Source organism: Anguilla anguilla, chromosome 1 (assembly GCF_013347855.1).
Source record: "Anguilla anguilla isolate fAngAng1 chromosome 1, fAngAng1.pri, whole genome shotgun sequence".
Taxonomy (NCBI): Eukaryota; Metazoa; Chordata; class Actinopteri; order Anguilliformes; family Anguillidae; genus Anguilla; species Anguilla anguilla.
The window spans coordinates 64,138,171-64,159,239 of NC_049201.1; the positions used below are offsets into that span (position 1 = coordinate 64,138,171).

General features: G+C 38.5%; 1 protein-coding gene across 1 annotated transcript in view; it reads right to left on the reverse strand.

Moving 5' to 3' along the window:
• The window catches only part of znf385d (zinc finger protein 385D), a 58,183-nt gene that overhangs the window by 19,163 nt on the left and 17,951 nt on the right, over positions 1–21,069 (reverse strand). Inside the window, exons 3-4 of the mRNA XM_035403714.1 lie at positions 10,274–10,360; positions 1,347–1,457 (exon numbers count right to left, since the gene is read on the reverse strand). Coding sequence (XP_035259605.1) covers positions 1,347–1,457; positions 10,274–10,360 — 198 coding nt within the window. The remainder of the gene's footprint in view (positions 1–1,346; positions 1,458–10,273; positions 10,361–21,069) is intronic.

Here is a 21,069-nt window from a genome sequence, read left to right on the forward strand (position 1 = left end):
CTTAATATGATAAGATTTGCTTTTTTGTAGATGTGTATGTTATATTAGTTGTTTGTTTAACAGACACTCATATCCAAGGCAGCTTGCATAGCAAGATTTTTAATATTATTAATATTATTTTCCACAGGGATGCAACAGCAATGCACAATATGGCCACTATGTCATTAGGGCCATTCATTTGTTTCTGGTATTCTGTTAGCAGATAGCAGTTTGGACTTTATGGTTCCAAGTATATTACCGCAGGCTACTGTGTTTCAGTGGTGGTGTGCTCCTTGAAACCTTTGATGGCCACATTAATGAGACCCAATTCCCATTCAGCTGAATATCTATTGCAATATATTCTCATGTTTATTATTGGTAATAATAATAAGCTATTTTTGATGGAAATTAAGTTGCCATACTTATCTTTCCTATCTAAATGCAAAGCCTCTCCTTGTCTCATCCACCCTTTGGCTCCATGCAGACGAGGATTGTGGGTAGACAGGAGCTATGATTGATAGGCCCTGATGGAGGGTGATTATCATGAAATGATCTTACGTGCAGGGGAAATAACAACTCAGCATCCAATAATGATATATTTGGCCTCTGCCAGAATAAATAGCTTGTTTAATGACATTTGGAATGTACTGTCTTATAACAACGTTATCAACCACAGATAAAGGATAGAGCTGATGGAATATTAGTCTAATTTTCATTTATATTTACTTTATTAAACATGGGAATTGGACAGAATGCATACGGATGTAATTTAAATTACAATTATGTGACATGCCATTCTTAGTTTAGCATATATTTATTCATCTTAATTTAAGTCTCTTTAAGGTTTAATTTAAATTTTTCTTCATGATTGTACTCCAAGGGCATTCAAATTTCGGCAATCTAACACCATCACAAAAAATTATTCAAACAAAAATACTATCCAATAATGTAATGATGTTTTTTGGAACGAGAAATAAAAAGCTCACAACTAGTTATTCAAAATTTGTCACTGAGCTCCTCGTCCCGTCTCACCCCACCCTTGATCCCCCATTCTCTGCAGCAAATTGCTATTTTGTAGACAATGATGATACATGCTTTGTTCATGCAAGCAGTTTCAAATTAAAGAACTGAAGATTAACTACCATAATAAGGTCAGGGCAAAGCTTTACAGTAAAGATTACATGTTTATGATTAGCAATGTGACAGCCAGCACAAAACCCTAGCTTTCTGAATAATGTTTAAAATCCTTCAGTATTTTATAAATGACTTGGACTTTTACAATAATAATCTATTATCTTTTATGTATCTGTATTCACACAAAGAGAGTGAGAAGGATTTGAAATGATGCCCTGATTGACAGCACTCACCTGTGAATTAAATCTTAGCTGGCACACACTGCAAGACACAACATGTTTCCGTTTAGGTGGTGGAGGGACTCCAAATGTGTGATTTATAACAGCCTTTTGAACTGGATCCATCTATGAAAGAAAAAAAAATGAGAGAGAATAATGTATTTCTACATTGCATTGCAAATCAATTCTTTATCAATTCTTTTACACTCTCTTTTGTTGGTGCATATTGGTGCATATCCAATATTCTCTGTAAAAAAAAAGACTTTCAGAGTAAAGAGTTCCAGAGAGGATCCTCCAGTGTTATCTACATTATGATTATATTGCATTTTAGTTACCACACCATACCACAGATTTTCATAGACAATACTCAACTTCCAATGTGGAAGTTGATGCCAAGGATGAAGGGAATGAACCTCAACTAAGATAACCCATTACTGGAAAACGGTTTTGAAATAGCTGACCTTTGACAGTAATCTGCAGTATCTATATCATTAAATTTCCCATTGGGTTTATTTTTAAGACAGTGTGCAGTGGTGATCTTTATTTTACTACTATATGGTAATATAAAGACCTATCTTCTGATTATGAGGTAATCATGTCAGGATATTGACGTTGATGGGTAGCTCAGGCTTGGGCTAACAAGTAGCTCAGTTGGTAGAGATGCTCACCATGGATTCAGACTAGGTGCTAAAGTTAAGATAATATAGGTTGGAGACTGGGCTATGCCCTTAGTGTATCCCTCAAAAACAATGACAGTGCAGCTCAGCTGGTGTACTGCAGAGTAAAAATTAGGGTCTGGAGGTGCTCTTCTTACAGTAAGTGAAGGAGGACACCGCTGCAATGACACAGGCCGACAAATGTAACTGAGCCTTCCAATAAAATGAGAAAAAATATTGGTATGAAAATTGGTAGAAGAAAAATAAAGTACAAATGTAAAAAATAGATGTAATAATAACCATGACTATATTTAGATTTCATGAATTTCAGCTCTGGATTTCAGACAAAGACAGGGAGAGTTTTATCCAGTTCCACATTCCAGGAGCCTTTACTGCAAAAGCACTGCCTCCTTAGTTTTTTCACATGGACTCTGGAATAGTCGAAAGGTCTTTATTGAATCTAAGGAGAAGTTTAGGATTATATGAGATCAACAGCTCAGTAATGTAATAAGGGGCTAATCTGTGTTTGCTTTAAAAGTAATTAAATCTTGAATTCAATTGAAAAGCCAATGCAGGCACTCCTGTTGGTTTGTAGGTCTTTGTTAAGAGCCTCAGTGAGTTCTGCCAGCAGTTCATGGTGGTTGATGGTGGTGATATAATAATTTAAAAATGAAATAAATACATAAATAAAAAAAGTTCAAAGTGCTATTTAATTAATTTTTAAAAATCATACAAAAAACGTGCAATGTGAAAAGAAAATACAGCACAGATAAACTAATATAAAAAGAAATAAATTCTATTTCTGGGTTGTCACAATAGTAAAAGTAATTAAAATATTAAATATAAACACTAAGACATTTGAACTATATGCAGGTTTTAACAAAGTGACAGTGCATTTCTCACCGTTTTCATTTTCAGTAACTGGGCCAGTAGAAAAATCCTAGATGAACTTAGTCATCAATTGGAATTGATTTAATTATTTATTGGCCAGACCAACCTAAAAGTCAGAAATAAAACTTCATAAATGAATAAACTGATTCTAAAAACCAGGCATGCCACTGTCATGTTCATAACCAAAGCCTGGGCTGCACTTTGACTAAGGGCATTCAGAACATCAATGTTGAAATGATGGAAGTGATGGAAATAATTCCCAGTCCCTAAATGTGTTTCAAAGACAGAATAACACACCCTACCCTTTGCCAGTATGCAATTTTTCTTCTGAGTCATGCGCTGTCCCACTTCACTGTTTGAGCCTGCTTGGCAACAAAACTTAAAGGAGGGACTAAAATCAATCTGCACCACTGGGAAAGAACATTTATCATTTTCCATGTTCACCTGGGTGCATGTGAAAACTTGAGTTGGTCTAGAAAATACCTGCACTATGACTTCAGATGAGACCACTATATGAGTGGGGCAACTCTGAGACCAGATCAAAATTAAAGGAAATGAGGTAGTGAATGTTAGATGTCACAGTAAAAGATGTGGTGATGTCACTGGCCTGAATATGAGGTGTCGAAAACTCTTTAATCACAAAATACCTTAGGAGTGCTTCTATAAGACAGTCTTCTGAAGATATGGAGGAGTGTTTAATTGGAATTCTGTGCTCCCACAACTCCATATTGCATGCAATTATGTTGTTCCATATGGTGTTCATATCTATGGAATTCCATTTATATTGATTTCCATAATTGCCTTTATATTAATTTTTTTTGCATTGTAATAAATTGCATAAAACAATTTGATAACCATAAACATCAAATCATATTTATTTATGACATAATCTATTTGATTTCAAATCTCTGTAGACAGTAACTGAATGAAGGTGTAATGAATATGGGTACATGCATAAAGATGTACCTGTGTAACGTGCACAGAATATGGTTTTTACAGATGACCTAAAAATGACCTTATGCAACAGAATTCCAGCTTGGATCTCCTACTACTGGAATAGCAAAGCTTTAAATGAAACTGCCTCAAATCCTGGGGGCTCAATCCAACCAGCACGCCAAGCCTGCTGGGAAACTGGGGCTCTCTGGAGCAAACTGCTAACAGGCCAAAAGGGAGGAACATCGGCACAGGGACAGGGAATACCTCCTGCCAGAAACACATGCAGAGAAGGTTCCAAGTGGCCATTTTTCATTTTGACACCAGCACAGGAACAGAAAAACAAATATTGCAAGCAGGAAAAATGAGACTGGGAAAAAGCAGATCTATCCTGAACATGCCTACAGGTATCAATTCAAAAAAGAATAAGGACAAATTCCAAGGCTGTGTACACATAAGTACTAACAATTTTTGACCTTCAGTAAACACCTACACACTTTTTGTGTGTGTAGGTAATAATGTATTCTTGAAAAAATAAGTATAAACAGAACATTAACCCTTGATAAACAATGAAAACAATGAATGGCCAAAAGTATGTGGACACCCTTTCTAATTAGTGGGTTTCCATAGACAAACATTGGCAGTAGAATGGGTCATGCTCATAGGCATTGTCATAGGCTGCCACCTTTCCAACAAGTCGGTTCATAATATTTCTGCCCTGCTAAAGCTGCCCCAGTGTTGGTATTGTGATGTGAAAATGTCTAGGAGCAACAATAGCTCAGCCACAAAAGCAGAGGCCACACAAGCTCACAGAACAGGAACAGCGTGTGCTGAAGCACGTAACAGTCATCTGACTCGGTTGCAGCACTTACTGGTTCCAGGCTATCGCTATCGCGTCAGCACAAGAACTGTTCATTGGAAGCTTCATGAAATGAGTTTCCATGGCCAAGAAGCCTAAGATCACCATGTGCAATGCCAAGCGTTGGCTGGAGTGATGTAAAGCACAGCACCATTGGACTCTGGGGATGTGGAAACTTGTTCTCTGGAGTGATGAATCATACTTTACTATTTGGCAGTCTGAAGGACAAATCTGTGTTTGGCGAATGCCAGGAGAATGCTACATGCCCGAATGCATAAATTTTAAAATTTTGGTTGAGGAGGAATAATGGTCTGGAGCTGTTGGGCTTGGCCCCTTAGTTCCAGTGAACGAAAATCTTAATGCTACAGCATACAATGACATTTTAGAGAATTGTGTGCTTCCAACTTTGTGGCAACAGTTTGGGGGAGGCCCTCTCCTGTTTCAGCATGATAATGCCCCCGAGCACAAAGCGAGGTCTATAAAGAAACGGTTTGCTGAGTTTGGTGGGGAAGGACTTGACTGACCAACATAGAGCCCTGACCTCAATCCCATCCAACACCTTTGGTGTGCCCGACATCTGTGCCCGACCTCACGAATGCTCTTGTGGCTGAATGGAAACCAATCCCCACTTCCCTTGCCAGCCTGCAGCCTTACCAGAAGAGTGGAGGCTGAAATAGCAGTAAAGGGGGGACCAACTCCATATTAATGCCCATGGTTTTGAATGAGATGTTCAACAAGCACATATGGGTGTGATGTTCGAGTGTCCACATACTTTTGGCAATATTGTATATATATATATGTATATATGTATAAATATTTATGTTTATAAAATGGGTACCTCAAATCAAGCAATCTGATTGGTTCATAGCCGTGGTATATTAACCATATACCACGGCTATGACGTCTAATTCCTTTGCACAATTCAGTATCACTCCGCGTCTGAGAAAAAAAAAAGTTTTTTCAGTGGTTAATACTGAAAAGCGTGTCTATTACTTTCATATTGCCATACTTGGTGACCGTTTTATAAAAGCAATAGCTCACTTCAGGTCGTGGTATATGGTTATTACATCACAGCTAAGGGGCTGTGCATTGGGCCGAACAACGCCCCTTAGCTGTGATATAATAACCATATACCATGGCCTGTCGTGAGCTATTGCTCAAATATAAACTCTCCACCTCCCCTGTGATATACATACTTGTCAGATGAAGTATTTTGTTAAAAGCAATTTCTCTTTGGCAGTAAAGTTGTGTGATGGTAAAGCAACTGATTTTTTTTTTTAGCTGTAAGGTTGTGAATTCATTACATTACATTACATTACATTATAGGCATTTAGCTGACACTCTTATCCAGAGCGACTTACAACAGTGTAACCAAACTCAGGATCAAGTCCACTTAAGTCCATTGAACAAAATGCAGATAAAAAGCCTTTACTATGATAGCATACATTAAGGAGAAACAAGATAGTCTGAACCAAAAAAATTTTTTTTTTTTTTTTTTTTAATAGTTATGGGAGGGGGTATTCAAATGTAGCCTGGGACATTGAGTAAGGTATCTGTGCTTAACCTGACTTCCTTTAGTACAAGTCAGCAGTTAGAAGTATACGCAATACACAAACTGTAGCCATGTTCACCAAGTGTTCCTGATCGAGGGTGTCTATAAAGAAAATAAATGGAAATAGCCCTGATATCTGTATTTCAGTGATGCCATTCAGATGAATGAAGAATTCCTGATATGTCTAAATCTACAGGGGCTTGATCTTTCCATAAAGGCCTAATGCTCCACATGCCACATCCTGCTATGAGGTTACTGGATTCCGATGTTCTCTTAAATCCAAAAGTCTTCACAAAAAGTAGTGCAGGTACTCCTGCGCCCATCTGTGCAGACCAGCATTCCCTCCCAGGGATGACATCATCCACCTTCTTCTTCTCGTGGTCTAAGTCCTCCCACCATTGCATCAGCAGCCACTTCTGGCCTTCAGTCTGTTGACAACCTGACAGCTCACAGAAACTTCAGTTCTTTCATGCCACAATGCTGACCGCTCTGCTCATCCTTGCTGCAGAAATGTCATTCTTTGATTTTAAAAAAGAATGCATATGGCATGTTAGGGTTGCTTTGGTAGGTAGGGATAGGAGAACTGGGTTTGACAACAGCACGTTAAGTCCTAAGCAATACATACATACTAAGTAATACATTAATGCTTACTTCCATTGCAAAATTGTGGACATTTTATTGACATTATTTAAAATTGTTGATACAAGGACTTTTCATTCTCCAAACTCACATTCAGGGAATATTCATGGCAAAGATTTGTAATGCAAAGATTTTGCCATTCAAACGATACTGAAGCACAGCTTCTGTTACATAGATAGCAGGTGGTTTTCAAAGCTAACATGGTAGTTAACAGAGTGGTGATTTTATTTCCATTCATTGTACTTAATGATTGAAACAATAAGAGTGATTATTGGACTTTTAATCATTATGGCATGCATAGCTATTTCTAACATAATGTGGCTTAGGAGGGTAAAATAATCCCTCTAAAAATTAAGAGTAATTAAGAAAAATGAACAGCTTTTTAAAATTCTAGAATTGCAATAGTGGTTGGAGCGAATCCCAGCATACACAATGAGGCTCCAGTTCCAAACTTGAGAATCACTGATCTAACTGTTATAAAGAATTTAACAAAAAGATCTTACAAAAAAAATCTATAATTTGTTACTTTCATAAAGCCCAATGTTTTTTATGGTTAATGATGAGCCCCACAAAATGTGAGCTGATCCAAACAGTACTGGTTTTATGGAAGGCACAATCCCAACTGTGTCATAATGCCAGACTCCTGCCATTAACTGATCCTGTGCCAAATCTAAATGTCAGACAGCTTTAACCTGCCCCTGCTGCTCCATAGTCACACACACATCATCACAACTTCATTTACCATTCTGTAAAATTCCACTGCAGTAAATGATTGTCAATAAATAAAAATGAAGAACTTGTTACACTATATGACCCAGTTTTATATCTAATCTAATGTTCAAATAATAAACTTTGTTTGGAATTTTCATTATGTTTTCCAGAAAGTTTTTTATATTTGAAATTAAAAAATGTAAGTTGTGCTTTAGATACAGTGTAATAGACCATACTGTAAAGTGTTTGCCAGAAACAGGGTTGAAGGATTCTGTCTGACAACTGTGTGAAGGTAATGACACATTTTATTAACTAAACCCTGGTCCCACACATTCATTATGTTGTTATTTCACACTTCAGGCATAGTTTTGCTTTTAATACTCCAAGCCCTTCCTATTGCTCTTGTTGTTGCATATTGATATATAATAGGTTTTTTGTATTTATGTGTTGGTGTATGTACAGTAGCTGGAAGCATTTGTATTTGTGTGCTATGAAAATAGGTTAGATGAAAACATGTGTTGCTTAGGGCATCTGTGTTTGTGTGCTGTGTATACTGTAGTATCTGGCTCTGGTTATAACTGGCATGATTGTGTTGGTGTGTATGTCTCTGGTGTTTATTTGCAGGTGGACATTGCATGGTCAATGCACTTTGCATCCTGAGGGGTACGACCCTTGTATTCATATGCTGGTGTACAGTTGTGGTGTATATCAGCATAAAACGTGAGCGTGTATTGCTCTGATGTCTGCATGCTCATCTACATAGCTTGAGTTTGCATACTGGTGTGAATATTGTGTTGGAGAGGCAGTGCACGTGGCTCTTGTGTTTTTGTATTGGTATAAACAGCTGTTGGTGCGCGTGTGTGTGCGTAGTAAAATGCATAGAAGCATAATCCATTTTTATGTGTTAGATTATGCAGAAGTAGTAGACTTCATCGAGTGAAGGTCAAAGTAGGAGATAGAGTCATGCACAGTAGCTTAGTACTGACATCTCAAACATGCATTAATTCAGCCCACTTCCCCGAAGCTTAGACATAAACTCCGCGATAGGTTTACATCTTATCCCTCTAGGAATCTTCAAGGCCTCCATACTGCTGTACAGGTTGAAGTTGAGGGAAGTTCTCTCACTCTATAACAAGCCAAAAAAATGAAACCTCCATGGAAACACTTCGCTGCGTGTGGGGCGAAGTCACGCAGAGCAGGGAGGGGCTGTGGTAGAGGCAGCATGTTCCTCTGATACTGGCTAATTATTATGCAAATAGCCTCAAATTACCCTCATAAAGAGAGTGGAACATAAAACTAAAGAGCAGAACACTTTCTGTAAATCAAATGAGCAAAACCTCAGACACAAATCACTTCCTTTTGGTTCTAGTAGGCCTATATTTTCAGCAATTGTACTACACAATTCAGAAAATGTTGCATTTTTGTATAATCTATACCCAAAGTAAAATTAAGGTGCCGGTTCATGAATAAATATTATGCTTACTTGAAGAGTCATTTATTTATGGATATTTATCATCATATTTATCAAGTGTGGTATCTCATGAGAGCCTTGTCTAATTATAATGCCATTTCTATAATACACAGCCGTTAATGGGTCTGTGCTGAGACAGCCAGTGGTGGAAAAGTGTTCCAGGAAATGCTAGTTGTGTATATGCATGCACACACACACACACACACACACACACACACGCACACACACGCACACACGCACACACACACACACACACACACAGAGTGATGCTCTGAGTAATCTCTTTCTCTCTCTCTCTCTCTCTCTCTCTCAAAACACTTATTTTTGCGTCCTGCTTCTCTTTTGTTTTTACAGGTTCTATCTCCTTCATTTTGAGCACCTTCTCTTTAAATGCATCATAATGCAATTTAATTTATGACTGATGAAAGCTCCAGAAATAGCTGAAATTATGCTCCATGAAGTAGAGATTATTTTTGGTTTTGGTCACACACCTAACTGGAACGAGAAACTCAATTTTCATTCTCTCAATTGTATTCTCTCATGTGTACCATGTTCAAATCATAGTCTGCATAATCCGTTTTGAACACTGAGCGAGAAAGCTTTTTCAGACAATTTCATAAAAATGAACACCCTATTCTTTTTTCAAAAACCCAAAAAATCCACCAAACAACACTGGAATATAATACAAAATACAAATGTGTTTTCCTGGCCTGTTATTACAGGTTAGCAGCCAAAGCCCAGCTCTTTGCAGAATCTGGGAAGCGTTAGCATGAGAGAGAAAGGTGCTGTTTCCACAATATGAACCAGTTACCGGCGGACGGTAGGTTCACCCCTTGGTGTGATGTGATGGTATGTGAGACAGAGAGTATGCAAACAGACTCCTCCACCTTGAGGTCTGAATTCCCCATTAACACCCGTCCAGCTCACTCACCATTAACTAAAGTGGGATAAATGGCCTGTCCAAAATAATCTTCAGTCCCATGTTTTTTCCAATTACACAGTCTGCCTGGGAGTCAGTTTGGATTTTTTTTCAGTGCTATTGATCAAACGCACACAGAGATTTGCAATTCCAACACTTCGAACCTGTTGGGCTATGACAATGAACTGCAACACACATACACACAAACACACACACACACACACATACACACACATCATATTACATACATGCACACAACCCGCATAAAAACAGCATTTTTAAAGTGCGGCGTCTTGCTCTTTTTCACTTACACTCACGCACAGCCGTCTTCCAGGCAGTCCAGTCTTCCAGCTGCAAATGGGTGAGCCCTGCTCTGTTCGGGAAATTCCAACCATGTTCTAGAGGGGGGAAAAATGACAGAGACCATAGAGTTACACACCTGTCCATGCCCTGCATTGTGAACTAATCTCTGTCAATTCACAGGGATAAAGAACCTATGGTATTGCATATAGAGAGATTACACAAGATTACACAAGAGACATCCTGAACACAGGAAGTTCTCAGGTGATTCAACACCAGTAAATGCAAATGTTCCCCAACATCATGTCATAAAACCAGCTGGTTTCCAATTTATTTACTCCTGTGGAACGAAAAACAAAAAATGGTAAATAGGCTCTACTTAGCAGTAGCTGTTACAGTAGTTTTATGCAAGCCAAGAAGAGGCCCCATGCCTCAGAAAGGACCATTTAAAAACATGACTGAAATGTCACAATACCCTCCTTTCTAGCACATCTCAAACTTTAACCTGCTTTCTGTACAAGAGAAAGTTAACATGGATACATATGATATTCATATTTTTTGTCACTGGCATAACAGATATTGTTGGCAAATGGTTGGCAAAACACTTTCTCACCATCCCCCTTTACAAAACATCTGTTTGAGTTTTCAGAATAGCAGAGAACAGCAAAACCGAAGCGTAATAAAACGATAGTGTAATGCAGACCAGAGGAATGAATACAGCATGTGTGAAATTGATGAGATTTTCATTGACTTGGTTTTCCTCAGAGTGTCAGAATGTATGATTTATAAACGATAGAGTTAGGAGGACACTCATACGAGATGCATTACTCTCTTTGTTGAGGAAAGCTGGTCACATCACAGCCTGTAAACTACGTTGCAAATTTATGACAATCAATGCACAGCATCAGTCAAGCCATCACAGTCATTTTAATCAGTATGTGAGAACCAAATTTTATCTACATTTTCCACTAGGAAAGAGGGAAATTAATATGAATAACACAAATCAGTACAAATAAACAGATATTTCAATTCCATTAATTTTTTTTCTAAATGGCAATGACACGGTCCTTTATTCAGATCCCCATCAAGGCAGTACAAAGTGTAGCAAGCTGCTATGATGTTTCTGCAGTTTGAAGCTGCCCATAGTGCATGCATTTCAATGAAATCCCATTATCCCTAGTGAGCAAGCCAGCTCTGGTGTTGGCTGGTCAGAACAGGATAAACCCGAGGACAGACAAGCAAGGCTGGCTGTTCCCAAGGACTACTGAACAGACGCTCTAAAGTGATACTGATTTTCCATTTTCCAAGTCTTTGTTTTCTTCAGGGACTGGAGTATCCTTCAAACTCTGCAGTGTATGTAGCTGTGACTGTAGACAGACCAAACAGAATGTAACCTAAAGCCACTGAGGACATTAAGGTCAGTCAATGAGGTTTGCAGAATTCGTCCTCAATTGAGATGTATAAAATGTAGGGCATTGCAACTGCATTTCATACATATTCTTTGAACTTGTTCAAGAACACAGAACAACCGCAAAATTTTCTTGCTATAGTATATGGTGGATACAGGTCTCATTTTATGTGACCAAAGTACTGTCATGGTGATATGCAACCAAGTCCTCATGAAATCTAATTCCTCACAAAATCTTAATAGGATATACTACATCCATCTATCCATCCATTATCTATACCCACTTATCCTGGGCTGGGTCGCTGGGGGTGTTGAAGCACATCCCAGTATGTATTGAGCGAGAGGTAGGAATACACCCTGGACAGGCCACCAATCTATCATAGGACACACACACCATTCACTCACCATTCATTCACACACTCATACCTATGGGCAATTCAGAGTCTCCAATTTGGCTGGGATTCAGACAAAATCCCAGCCAAATTTGGCAGACCTAACACCTTTTTGGGCTTTTAATCAAAACGTGCAAAAATATTTTAAAAACTAGAAAACTAAATATCACATAAAAATGGTATATTTAAATAGGTATGGAAAATTGAACATACAACAATGGCTTGCCTATTGTATATTTCATGGTGTTACACTGTTGGTTCCTATGCAAAGGTACATTGTTAAGAGAATTTGTGCTCATTCAGATTGCACTCATTTCAATCCATTTGGGGTGTGAAGAGATCTGCATGTTAATATGCAAAGGCATGTTTGTGTTCTGCATTACACAGCAGGGAGCTCCATTCAGCTGTAGAGAGTTCTAGCTCTTACATAAACAGAGATGCCCTTAGTATTAACTTGCATGATTTGTGCTGAATGCAGTACAATATGAACTCACAGCATGAAAGTACACCACAGTATGATCCTGCTTGTGTAAATTTCTGACTGACTATCCATCTTTGACTTGCCTACTTTGCATCCATCACTATCACTCTCTTATTGTAGTTATTTGACTGGAACTCTACCACAGCGACCCTCACTCTCATTCCAGACTAACTAACGCTGCAACTTTCTCATTGTGAATGTTTGACTTTCATTGTCACTCTAACACTCTAGCTTTTCTTTTATCACTCCCTGACTATGATTCTCTAAGGGTGATAACACTAAGTGATAACACTAAGGGCCCCATTTTTGCAACCAAGGCACAATTGTCAAATGCTAGCAGTAACCCAAGGCACTGGAAAATTAGACAATACATTACATTTCAGGCATTTTGCAGACGCTCTCAAATCAAGGCATGTTCAACTCTATTTCGGCAATTTTGTGACTCCGCGCTGCAGTTTTAAAATAGGCTGATTATGATGGCTAATAAGAATAAATTAACTGTGAGTTTTGGTTTCATTATTGCCAATCAGATCGCCCCACAGTGTGTCAGCATCACAGCCAACTGCTAATTTCATCAAGAGCAAGCGCGTTATGACAGGATCCATTATGTGCATCTCTACAAACAATAACTTCTGATGTCCAAAGGAAGGTGAGACTGAATATTTGAAGTTTTAATATTTATTTTCCTCCTAAAACAAAATATATGTTTCATTTTTTGGGCAGTGCTGAAAACTATAATAAGTGGTTCCCGTGAATAATTTTGCAGGGTGAATATTCCCTTATTGGCCAGTAGCAGGAGGCAGCTGGCAGAGACACCCTCCAGTCGGCCTCTCCATTGTGCTGCTACTGTTTCAACTTGGCAGGCATCACACTTAGGAACCAGAAGATGGCACATTTATTTTAAATTTACCATAGCTTTTTTATTTCTTTGATGTCAATTTTTGTTTAATACCACTATTTAAAATAAACAACAATAAAAAACTGCACCACTTCAACTAAGTTTCATTCATTTCAGACTTGCACTTGTTAAGATGAATGTACACTCAGCAGCCAGCCAACTCTGCCTCTCTCTGTATGAAAGTCCTGTAACATGTCCTCTGTGAGGTCTATGTCACATCCAAGGCTATACAACGCAGAACAGAGCAGCCACAAAAAATGCACAATGTAATGTAATGCACCATCCAACCTATCAAAACATCTGATGCAAAGCAAAGACAAGACAAAGCAGTAGCAATTCTACTTGCACCCAGGCACGCTTACAGTATGTTTGTACTTGCGTTGTCACCAAAACAGGGTCCTAAGACTTTGGTCACTCATTTTGTTTTTTCACTGTGACTCTCTCATTGTGATTCACAGGGATTCACAGGGTTTCAAGTCTCTTACTGAGACACACCCACTGCAATTCTCTCACGGTGACTTTTCCAGTATTGTTTGACTCTAACTGTGAAAATATCACTATGATCCTATTCTTGTGACTCCCCTCTCTCTCTCTGTCTCACTTTCTGTACCGCAGCTGGCCTTTTTCTGATTCCAGTAGGAGAAACCTTTTCTTTTTTCTCGCTCTCTGTTCCTTCAGATGAAATCCCAGCATTCAATATCCCCAGAGGGAGGAGAATGCTTGAGAAGCTTTAGCCTGACCCTCTCACACTATCAGTATTCATCAGGATGATGAATTTAACCAGGACGACGCCTGCAATCTCCGCACCCCTGGAGTCACCCAGATGTCGCACATTCGCTTCACATTCAATTAAGAGAAGGAATAAAACGCAATACTTCAATCTCTGCCCCTTCCTCAGCCCCAGCTCTGTGTTCTTTAAAGCCCAACAAACCTTCACATCTGGGCCCCTAAAACCACCTGACCACCCAAGATCCATGTCCTGAAATTCCCAAGCATTATGGACATTCCAATTGTCTTTCCTCCACCCCACCCCCACCCCCCAAGCCAAATACCTCTGTAGTGACATCTTTTGAAAGTGAACAGCTGTTCCCCTGTTTTCAGAGACAGAGAATTTGATTAATTGTTCAATGCACAAGCTTTCTACAATTCCTGGGACTTGGAAACAGCTTATTCCTTTGTTGCTCATGTCACAATTCTGTGTTTACATTGGGAATATCATCATAATGAATACACTGCAAGCTTCCTGTCCTCTAATGATTTCAGGCAAATGGATAATGGGATTTCTGAGACTTAGAGATGTAGAATGTGCCAAGGTGCTGAAGTTGTCCACTCATGGCTCATTGCAACTGCAATCAGTACTCATAGGTCAAGGGGAAAGTGAGAGAGAGTAACAAAACCTACTCTCTACCATGGGGTGATCAAGGACTCCCCAGATTCCAGCATAACACGCCATGATTAATGTCCTGTCCTGAGCACCAAAGCAAGGTTCTCTCAGCATCCCCTGTCAAATTTATCTTCTTTCAGAGAGTGCTAGGACCCTATAGCCTACAATGCACATGTGCCAAACCTTCATTCAAGCACAGGAGACCCTAAAGCAGGAAAGGATGCTCAGGAACTGCAATACAACAATTCATCTGTTTGAACATGTCCACCTGCTGAACAGATAACAAAATGAGCTCATCGTTGTGTAGAAAGAGATTTACAGCAATACAAGTCCCTTCTGTGGCCAGGGGACAGGAAGGAATGAGCTAAAACATGAAAGTGGGTCAAACATATTTTTGATCAATGCTCCTCAAAAACCTCCCTGCAAATACCAAGACTTTGCATTATGTAATGAGATATGTATGGCAGTGGAAGTGCATGACAACCTGATGCTTTACAACACAAACACCCGGAAACTGACTTCTGGTGAATTTCATGAACTGCCTGTCAAAATTACACCTATAACAGGATAAAAGCAAGAACAGGTAAGACTCAGCCTGGAATTGGTCATGGCTTTGGGCTTATTATTGTCAATTACTGAGGGCACAAAACTGCCAGTCAGCCCTCTCTCAGCTTTGAGAAAAAGAGAGCAAGAGATAGAAAGAAAGAGAGAGAGAGAAAGAGAGAGATGGTATGCCTAAAGATATTTTTATTATCTTTGGGCATATTTTTCCTTTTATTTCATTTTTGTGGGGAAACATGGTAGGAGGGAAGCATAACCATGGAAAGTAAATGTGAACAGTATCATTCTAAGTACTGCACAAATAAACAGGTGCATACAATTGAAAAATCATGAAATTGGTATGCAAAAGAATGCTAATAACATCACTGCACCCTTTTTGCCAGCTGTATTGCAGAAACTGCTCATGAATCAGTAATGGTGTGAGTAAGATTGCGAGATAATGCAATGGTAATTCATGCATGTGTAGGAGTTGTTCCTTTATTGTTCATATGGTTGCATGGTATTGTTTCCAAGTGTTAGGAACACAATCTTATATTCTTTTGTTGTTTTCATCTTTTGCCAATACAATGCCTTCTTACACAGCGGCCAAAACTACATTCTTATCCTCGGAAGCCAGTCAAATAGTAGTGGCTGTGTACACAGAACATTCTTTCCATAATGAAAGTAAAGAAGAGACAAACATGCCACAGGTGTGTAGAGATAGTAATGTAGCAAGAGGGCAGTGGCATGGCATTCTATAGGTTGAATCTCCAGTGCAACACCAGCCAAGAATCCTTAAGTAAGACACTTATCCTGAGCTGCTTTGGTAAAACTGTTGTGCGAGCAGAAGGCTGAGGCTGTGGGGGAATGAAGGGGTTAAAGAGATGGAGGGAGGCACTGTGGTCTGAGAATATAGCTGAGAGGCAAATCTGGCATGAAGCCGTCACATAAAAGGATGATGTGTTCAAGAAATCCAGTCACTCTGTAAACTACCCCATCAACCCAGCCGATCTATAAAACAGCCTAATGCCCCACGGGGAGCCAGGATGGCAAACATGCTTTTCATTATGGCACGCCACTTTTGTTTTGAAAAAGCAATGCAGGTGCAAACTGCTTGCGTGACAGTCCAGCTGGTTTTCTTCTTGCGATACGGATGTCACGCCACGCAAACTTCAGCATCTTACGGCAAATCCTGTCAGAGCATGGCTCTGAAATGAGTCACACGGATGGCCAGGAAAACGCAGAAAGTACAAGCATCTCTGTCATTGTTATATATGAAAAGACTTAATCTTAATTTCCTATTATCTACATTTTCAGTTTGTGTTTTTTGTATATCCCATCTAGTGGAGGTTGCCTTTAAAGAATTGCATTTTATAATTTACAAAAAATATCTGACCAGATGACAACCACAGCAAACATACTGTAAGTGACAACATTTGGATTTAACTGAATACAGTGTTTTTCCTTTAAGGATAATTTTTTTTATTGAATAAAGGTCTGTGAATGAGCATTCAGACATGCTCTGTTCATATGGTTCAGTCATTGTTTACACAAAACATGGTGACGGATGATTCTGTGAGGGAAAATAAATCTGGAAAAAATGGCCTGGTAATGCGCTCCAGTCCTTGGTAAATTAGCCGTGTGAGGCCAAATAATCAGCCAGCTTTGCATGTCCAGAAAAACATTTCCCCTGGGGTCCATTTTCAAATACTTGACTTTTTTCGAAGGGAAATTTCCAATTTAAATACAGTGCCAAGTCTGTCTACTATTGAGTTGTTTCGTGTTTTTGTGAAGGCCAACTGTCTATATGCAATATTTGTATCCAGTTTGCCTGTGTTGAGGTTAATTAGCAATGCCTTTCATGTTCCTGTGTGAAAGCTCTGTCCCCTCTGCCCCAGTTCGGTGCTGTTTCCTGTGTGTTGAATCGGACCTCCTCTGTGACTTTTGCTAAGCACCATGGGAAATATGGACTTAAGTGAACTGCAAACAGAAAAAGATATTCTCTCTATTTTATCGTACAAAACTAAACTCCCTCTGTTCCTCCCCATCAGGAACTCAGCCCTTTTCACCCAAAGAATGATTTTTTTTTTCTGCCTTCTACGCCAGTTAATGCAAACTACTGTCCATTGTGCAAAAGCACTTTGTGTGGTGCACATCCAAGTGTCAGCTCTCTTCGTAGAACAATTATGTAATTATTTTGCATTGTTTATAGTGCCAATCGTTATCCCTTTCCATTTATACATGGATTGTAATTAGAGCAATTAAGATGAAGTGTGTTGTTCAAGGCTGAAAGGGCTGTCGTGACTCTTAAGCTCTAATCACAGTTCCACGCAATCTTAGTATTATAAAGTTTGCCCACGAAAAGAGTGGGAACAACTTAAGACCATTTTACCAACTCACTAGAAAGGTCAAGTAGACCAAAACATTAATTTTGGCTCTCAGTAACATTCAGGAAGAATAGTGTGCTTATCTGTTTAGAACCATCCATAATGATTGCACAGAATGAAAACCAGTATTAATCCCAAAAAATGTCAGTGTAAATAAATAAATAAATAAATACAGCATAGAATGAGAACATTAAAATAATCACTATTAATTTTATCATAGCAACAGAAAGCGAGCATAAAAAATGATCTGCAATCAATACACAATTAGAAAATTAATTAATTCTTTTAAATTAACGGCTTTATTATTTAATTTTGTATTTATTTATTTATTTGAATTTCTTACATTTTACTGACAAAACCTTGGAAGGAAAAATTGAACACCGGCTTGCATTTTGCTTTTCGCGTTATATAGCAAACATTCAAAGTGAATTAACAGCATTTTTTCTTCTTTTACACTTTCTGCACAGGAATGACAAATCACAGTAACATTATCAGTCACAAAAAGATGAAATGTCCGAGAAGATGACTGGTCTAAGTAACATTATGAACACGGCCTTAAAGGCACAGTTCTTTATATTATTTTGTTTCTTTCAATAATTTTTCCTAACATTATTCACAATTTATTTTTATTTTTTCAGTTAAACATTAAAAAACACACCCCTACTCAACAGTTGATACAAACGTATATATACATATACTTGGAAAACAGGAACATTCTGTCGACCTAACAACCCCCGTGAGTGCATGACTGTACTGTATTACAGTAACAATCTATATGATTTCGGGGAAGGTTAAAATCATATATTGTGCTATATTATCCTCATTCAGATACAGCACATACCAGACCTTGTACTTCAGAAGAGAAGATCAGGAACCTAGTTATGTTATGTTGTACAATCATATTAATATACAGGATGTCTGCCTAGCCATAGTACATATGAGGAGACACTCAGGAAATATTCAGGATATCTGATGCAAAGCATAGTTATGTATTGTATAGGCTTGTTATGTATGACATGTATTGGTTTTGTGTTTTGTGCACCAGCTGAGTTAAGTATTAGTACAGATTTCATTTTTTTATGTCTTATAAAGTTTTTATATGCAAGGGCTGAATATTGTTTTCTCTTTTTCACAAATACATATAGACCCCACACCAGCAGTGTTTGACCTGGAAGTACCTGTTCTCTGGCTATGCTGTGTTACTTTGATGTTCCTGTGTAGGAATCAGCCAGGTTACTATCTGGAAGAGACAGTCTTTCTCCTCTTATGACAAGGTGAATATAACAAAGCAATAACACATGTATTTCCCCAGTGTCCCCACACTCATTCCATATACATATTTTAAGAAAGACCCATAAAAGTGCATAATCTAAAAAAATAACATTTAACACATGCCTGCAAAACATGTGCACTGTGCTACCATGGCCCTCATATCCAAAGGAGTGCATAATATGTATTTGAGTCAGCAATATTGACAGACATAGAAATGTCCATCAGATAATCATAGGTGCGGGGCTAATGTGATCAAGAAATTATTATTATTAGACCTTTATTTAACCAGGATAGTCAGTTGAGAACAAATTCTCATTTACAATGACAAACTGACATTGAAAAAACAAAACAACAATTCTTTTTCTAAGACTTGCCGTGGTCTTCTGTTGAATGGTACCATACTTGGGTTCTAGTAGGGCCCAGTTTTATCTCCTGGCAGCACAATAGATTTTAATTAACAAGCTAAATAAACATGAGTATCAAAGCTGTGTGTGCAACAAACACGTGCAAACTGTTCCCAGCAGACTGCTCTGATCACTCTGTGGTGTTATCCACACATCCCTACACTGACTCAGAGCAGGAAGCCATTAAAGCATTACCTGGGGACACACCGCCAAGAGCCACCTGTCCAACATGGAGAGCTTTCAGACTGAATCCCACCCAAATATAAAGCAAATACAGAGTAAATTGATGCCCCATTGGTGCATCCACTTCTTTGCCCAACACTACATTGCAGAACATTATTAGCATTTAGCAGACACTCTTTTCCAGAGGAGTTTACACAACTTCTGCATTTTTACATACATCCACAGATGCAGGATGATATATGCTGAAGCAATTTACGATGAGAACCTTGCTTCAACCCACAAAATTTTGGTTCCAAGTCCAGTTCACTATACAGCCCCATTACCAGCAGCAAAGAATTAAAAAGCCTCTAAGAGATATTTCATGATTGAAGCACTGCATGAAAAAGCATCCCAGTGCTTCAGGGACCCTATGCTGAATCATGTATGTCAAAATAAATAGAACAACACCAGTAGGCATCAATGGCTCACCCTGTTGATTGTTCCAAAGTGGAAATGGAGTTTGTATTGTTTCCTGGGGACAAATTTGGGCTCCTGACATGACAAACATTTCCAGCCATTTCAAGGCCAACACTCAAATCTGTTTCTCATCTTTTCCCGAGTAAAGTTGAATGTTCCTGGTTGCATTCCCGGTCTACATCTTCATGAGGGTATTCAGATGCTGTGCACACAGTGATTGTGTGACACGGGGACTAACAGGATATGGTCATAATCACTTACTGGAAACTGGTGTTAAAAACCGTTGGTTAAATTCTCAGATATTGCCTGACATGTACCAACTACAGTATTTCATCCACATTTCTTTGAATGTCTTCAAATATCTACGAAGTATTTTATCAGCCACTATCGATGTACCTAAGATTTTTATTTTATTTTTATTTTTTTTCTCCATCAGCCTATGAAGTCATATGTTAAAAATAAAAAGTAAAAAGTATATAAATGAAAGTTCAGTAGATACAAAAATAACAAAGAAATTATAGCTCATGTAACTGCAAACAGGTACTTTTATTTTGCTGAGCAACTTCATTATTGTCAGCCTGCGTGGTGCATGTTCATTTCTTCAGATATTTCTGACAGAAATTTGCATGGCAAATCTTTTCTAGTCACGTTACTGTCAGTTATTACTGCAGTCATTTGACCATTTACAACAGTTTTTTCATATATGTTCAAAAGGCTAAAGTGCACCAAGAAAAAGTCTCAATTCTCTCATGTTGAATATAGCCAAATACCATTGCATGTGATTAGTAAATAACCACAACCACTCTGCTGTGATTTAGTGGGTGGAAAACCCCCTAGAGGTGTTTAGTAAATCTGAGCCAGTCACATAATAGATCTATCAAGCATGTATGTGTGAGTCTTTTCTTTTCTGATCTTGGAGCCAACCTTGTGGTAAAAGGAGACAAGGGTTGGATGCCATCTTTGGAGAAACCTCAGCCAAGGCAGAGCACACACACACACACA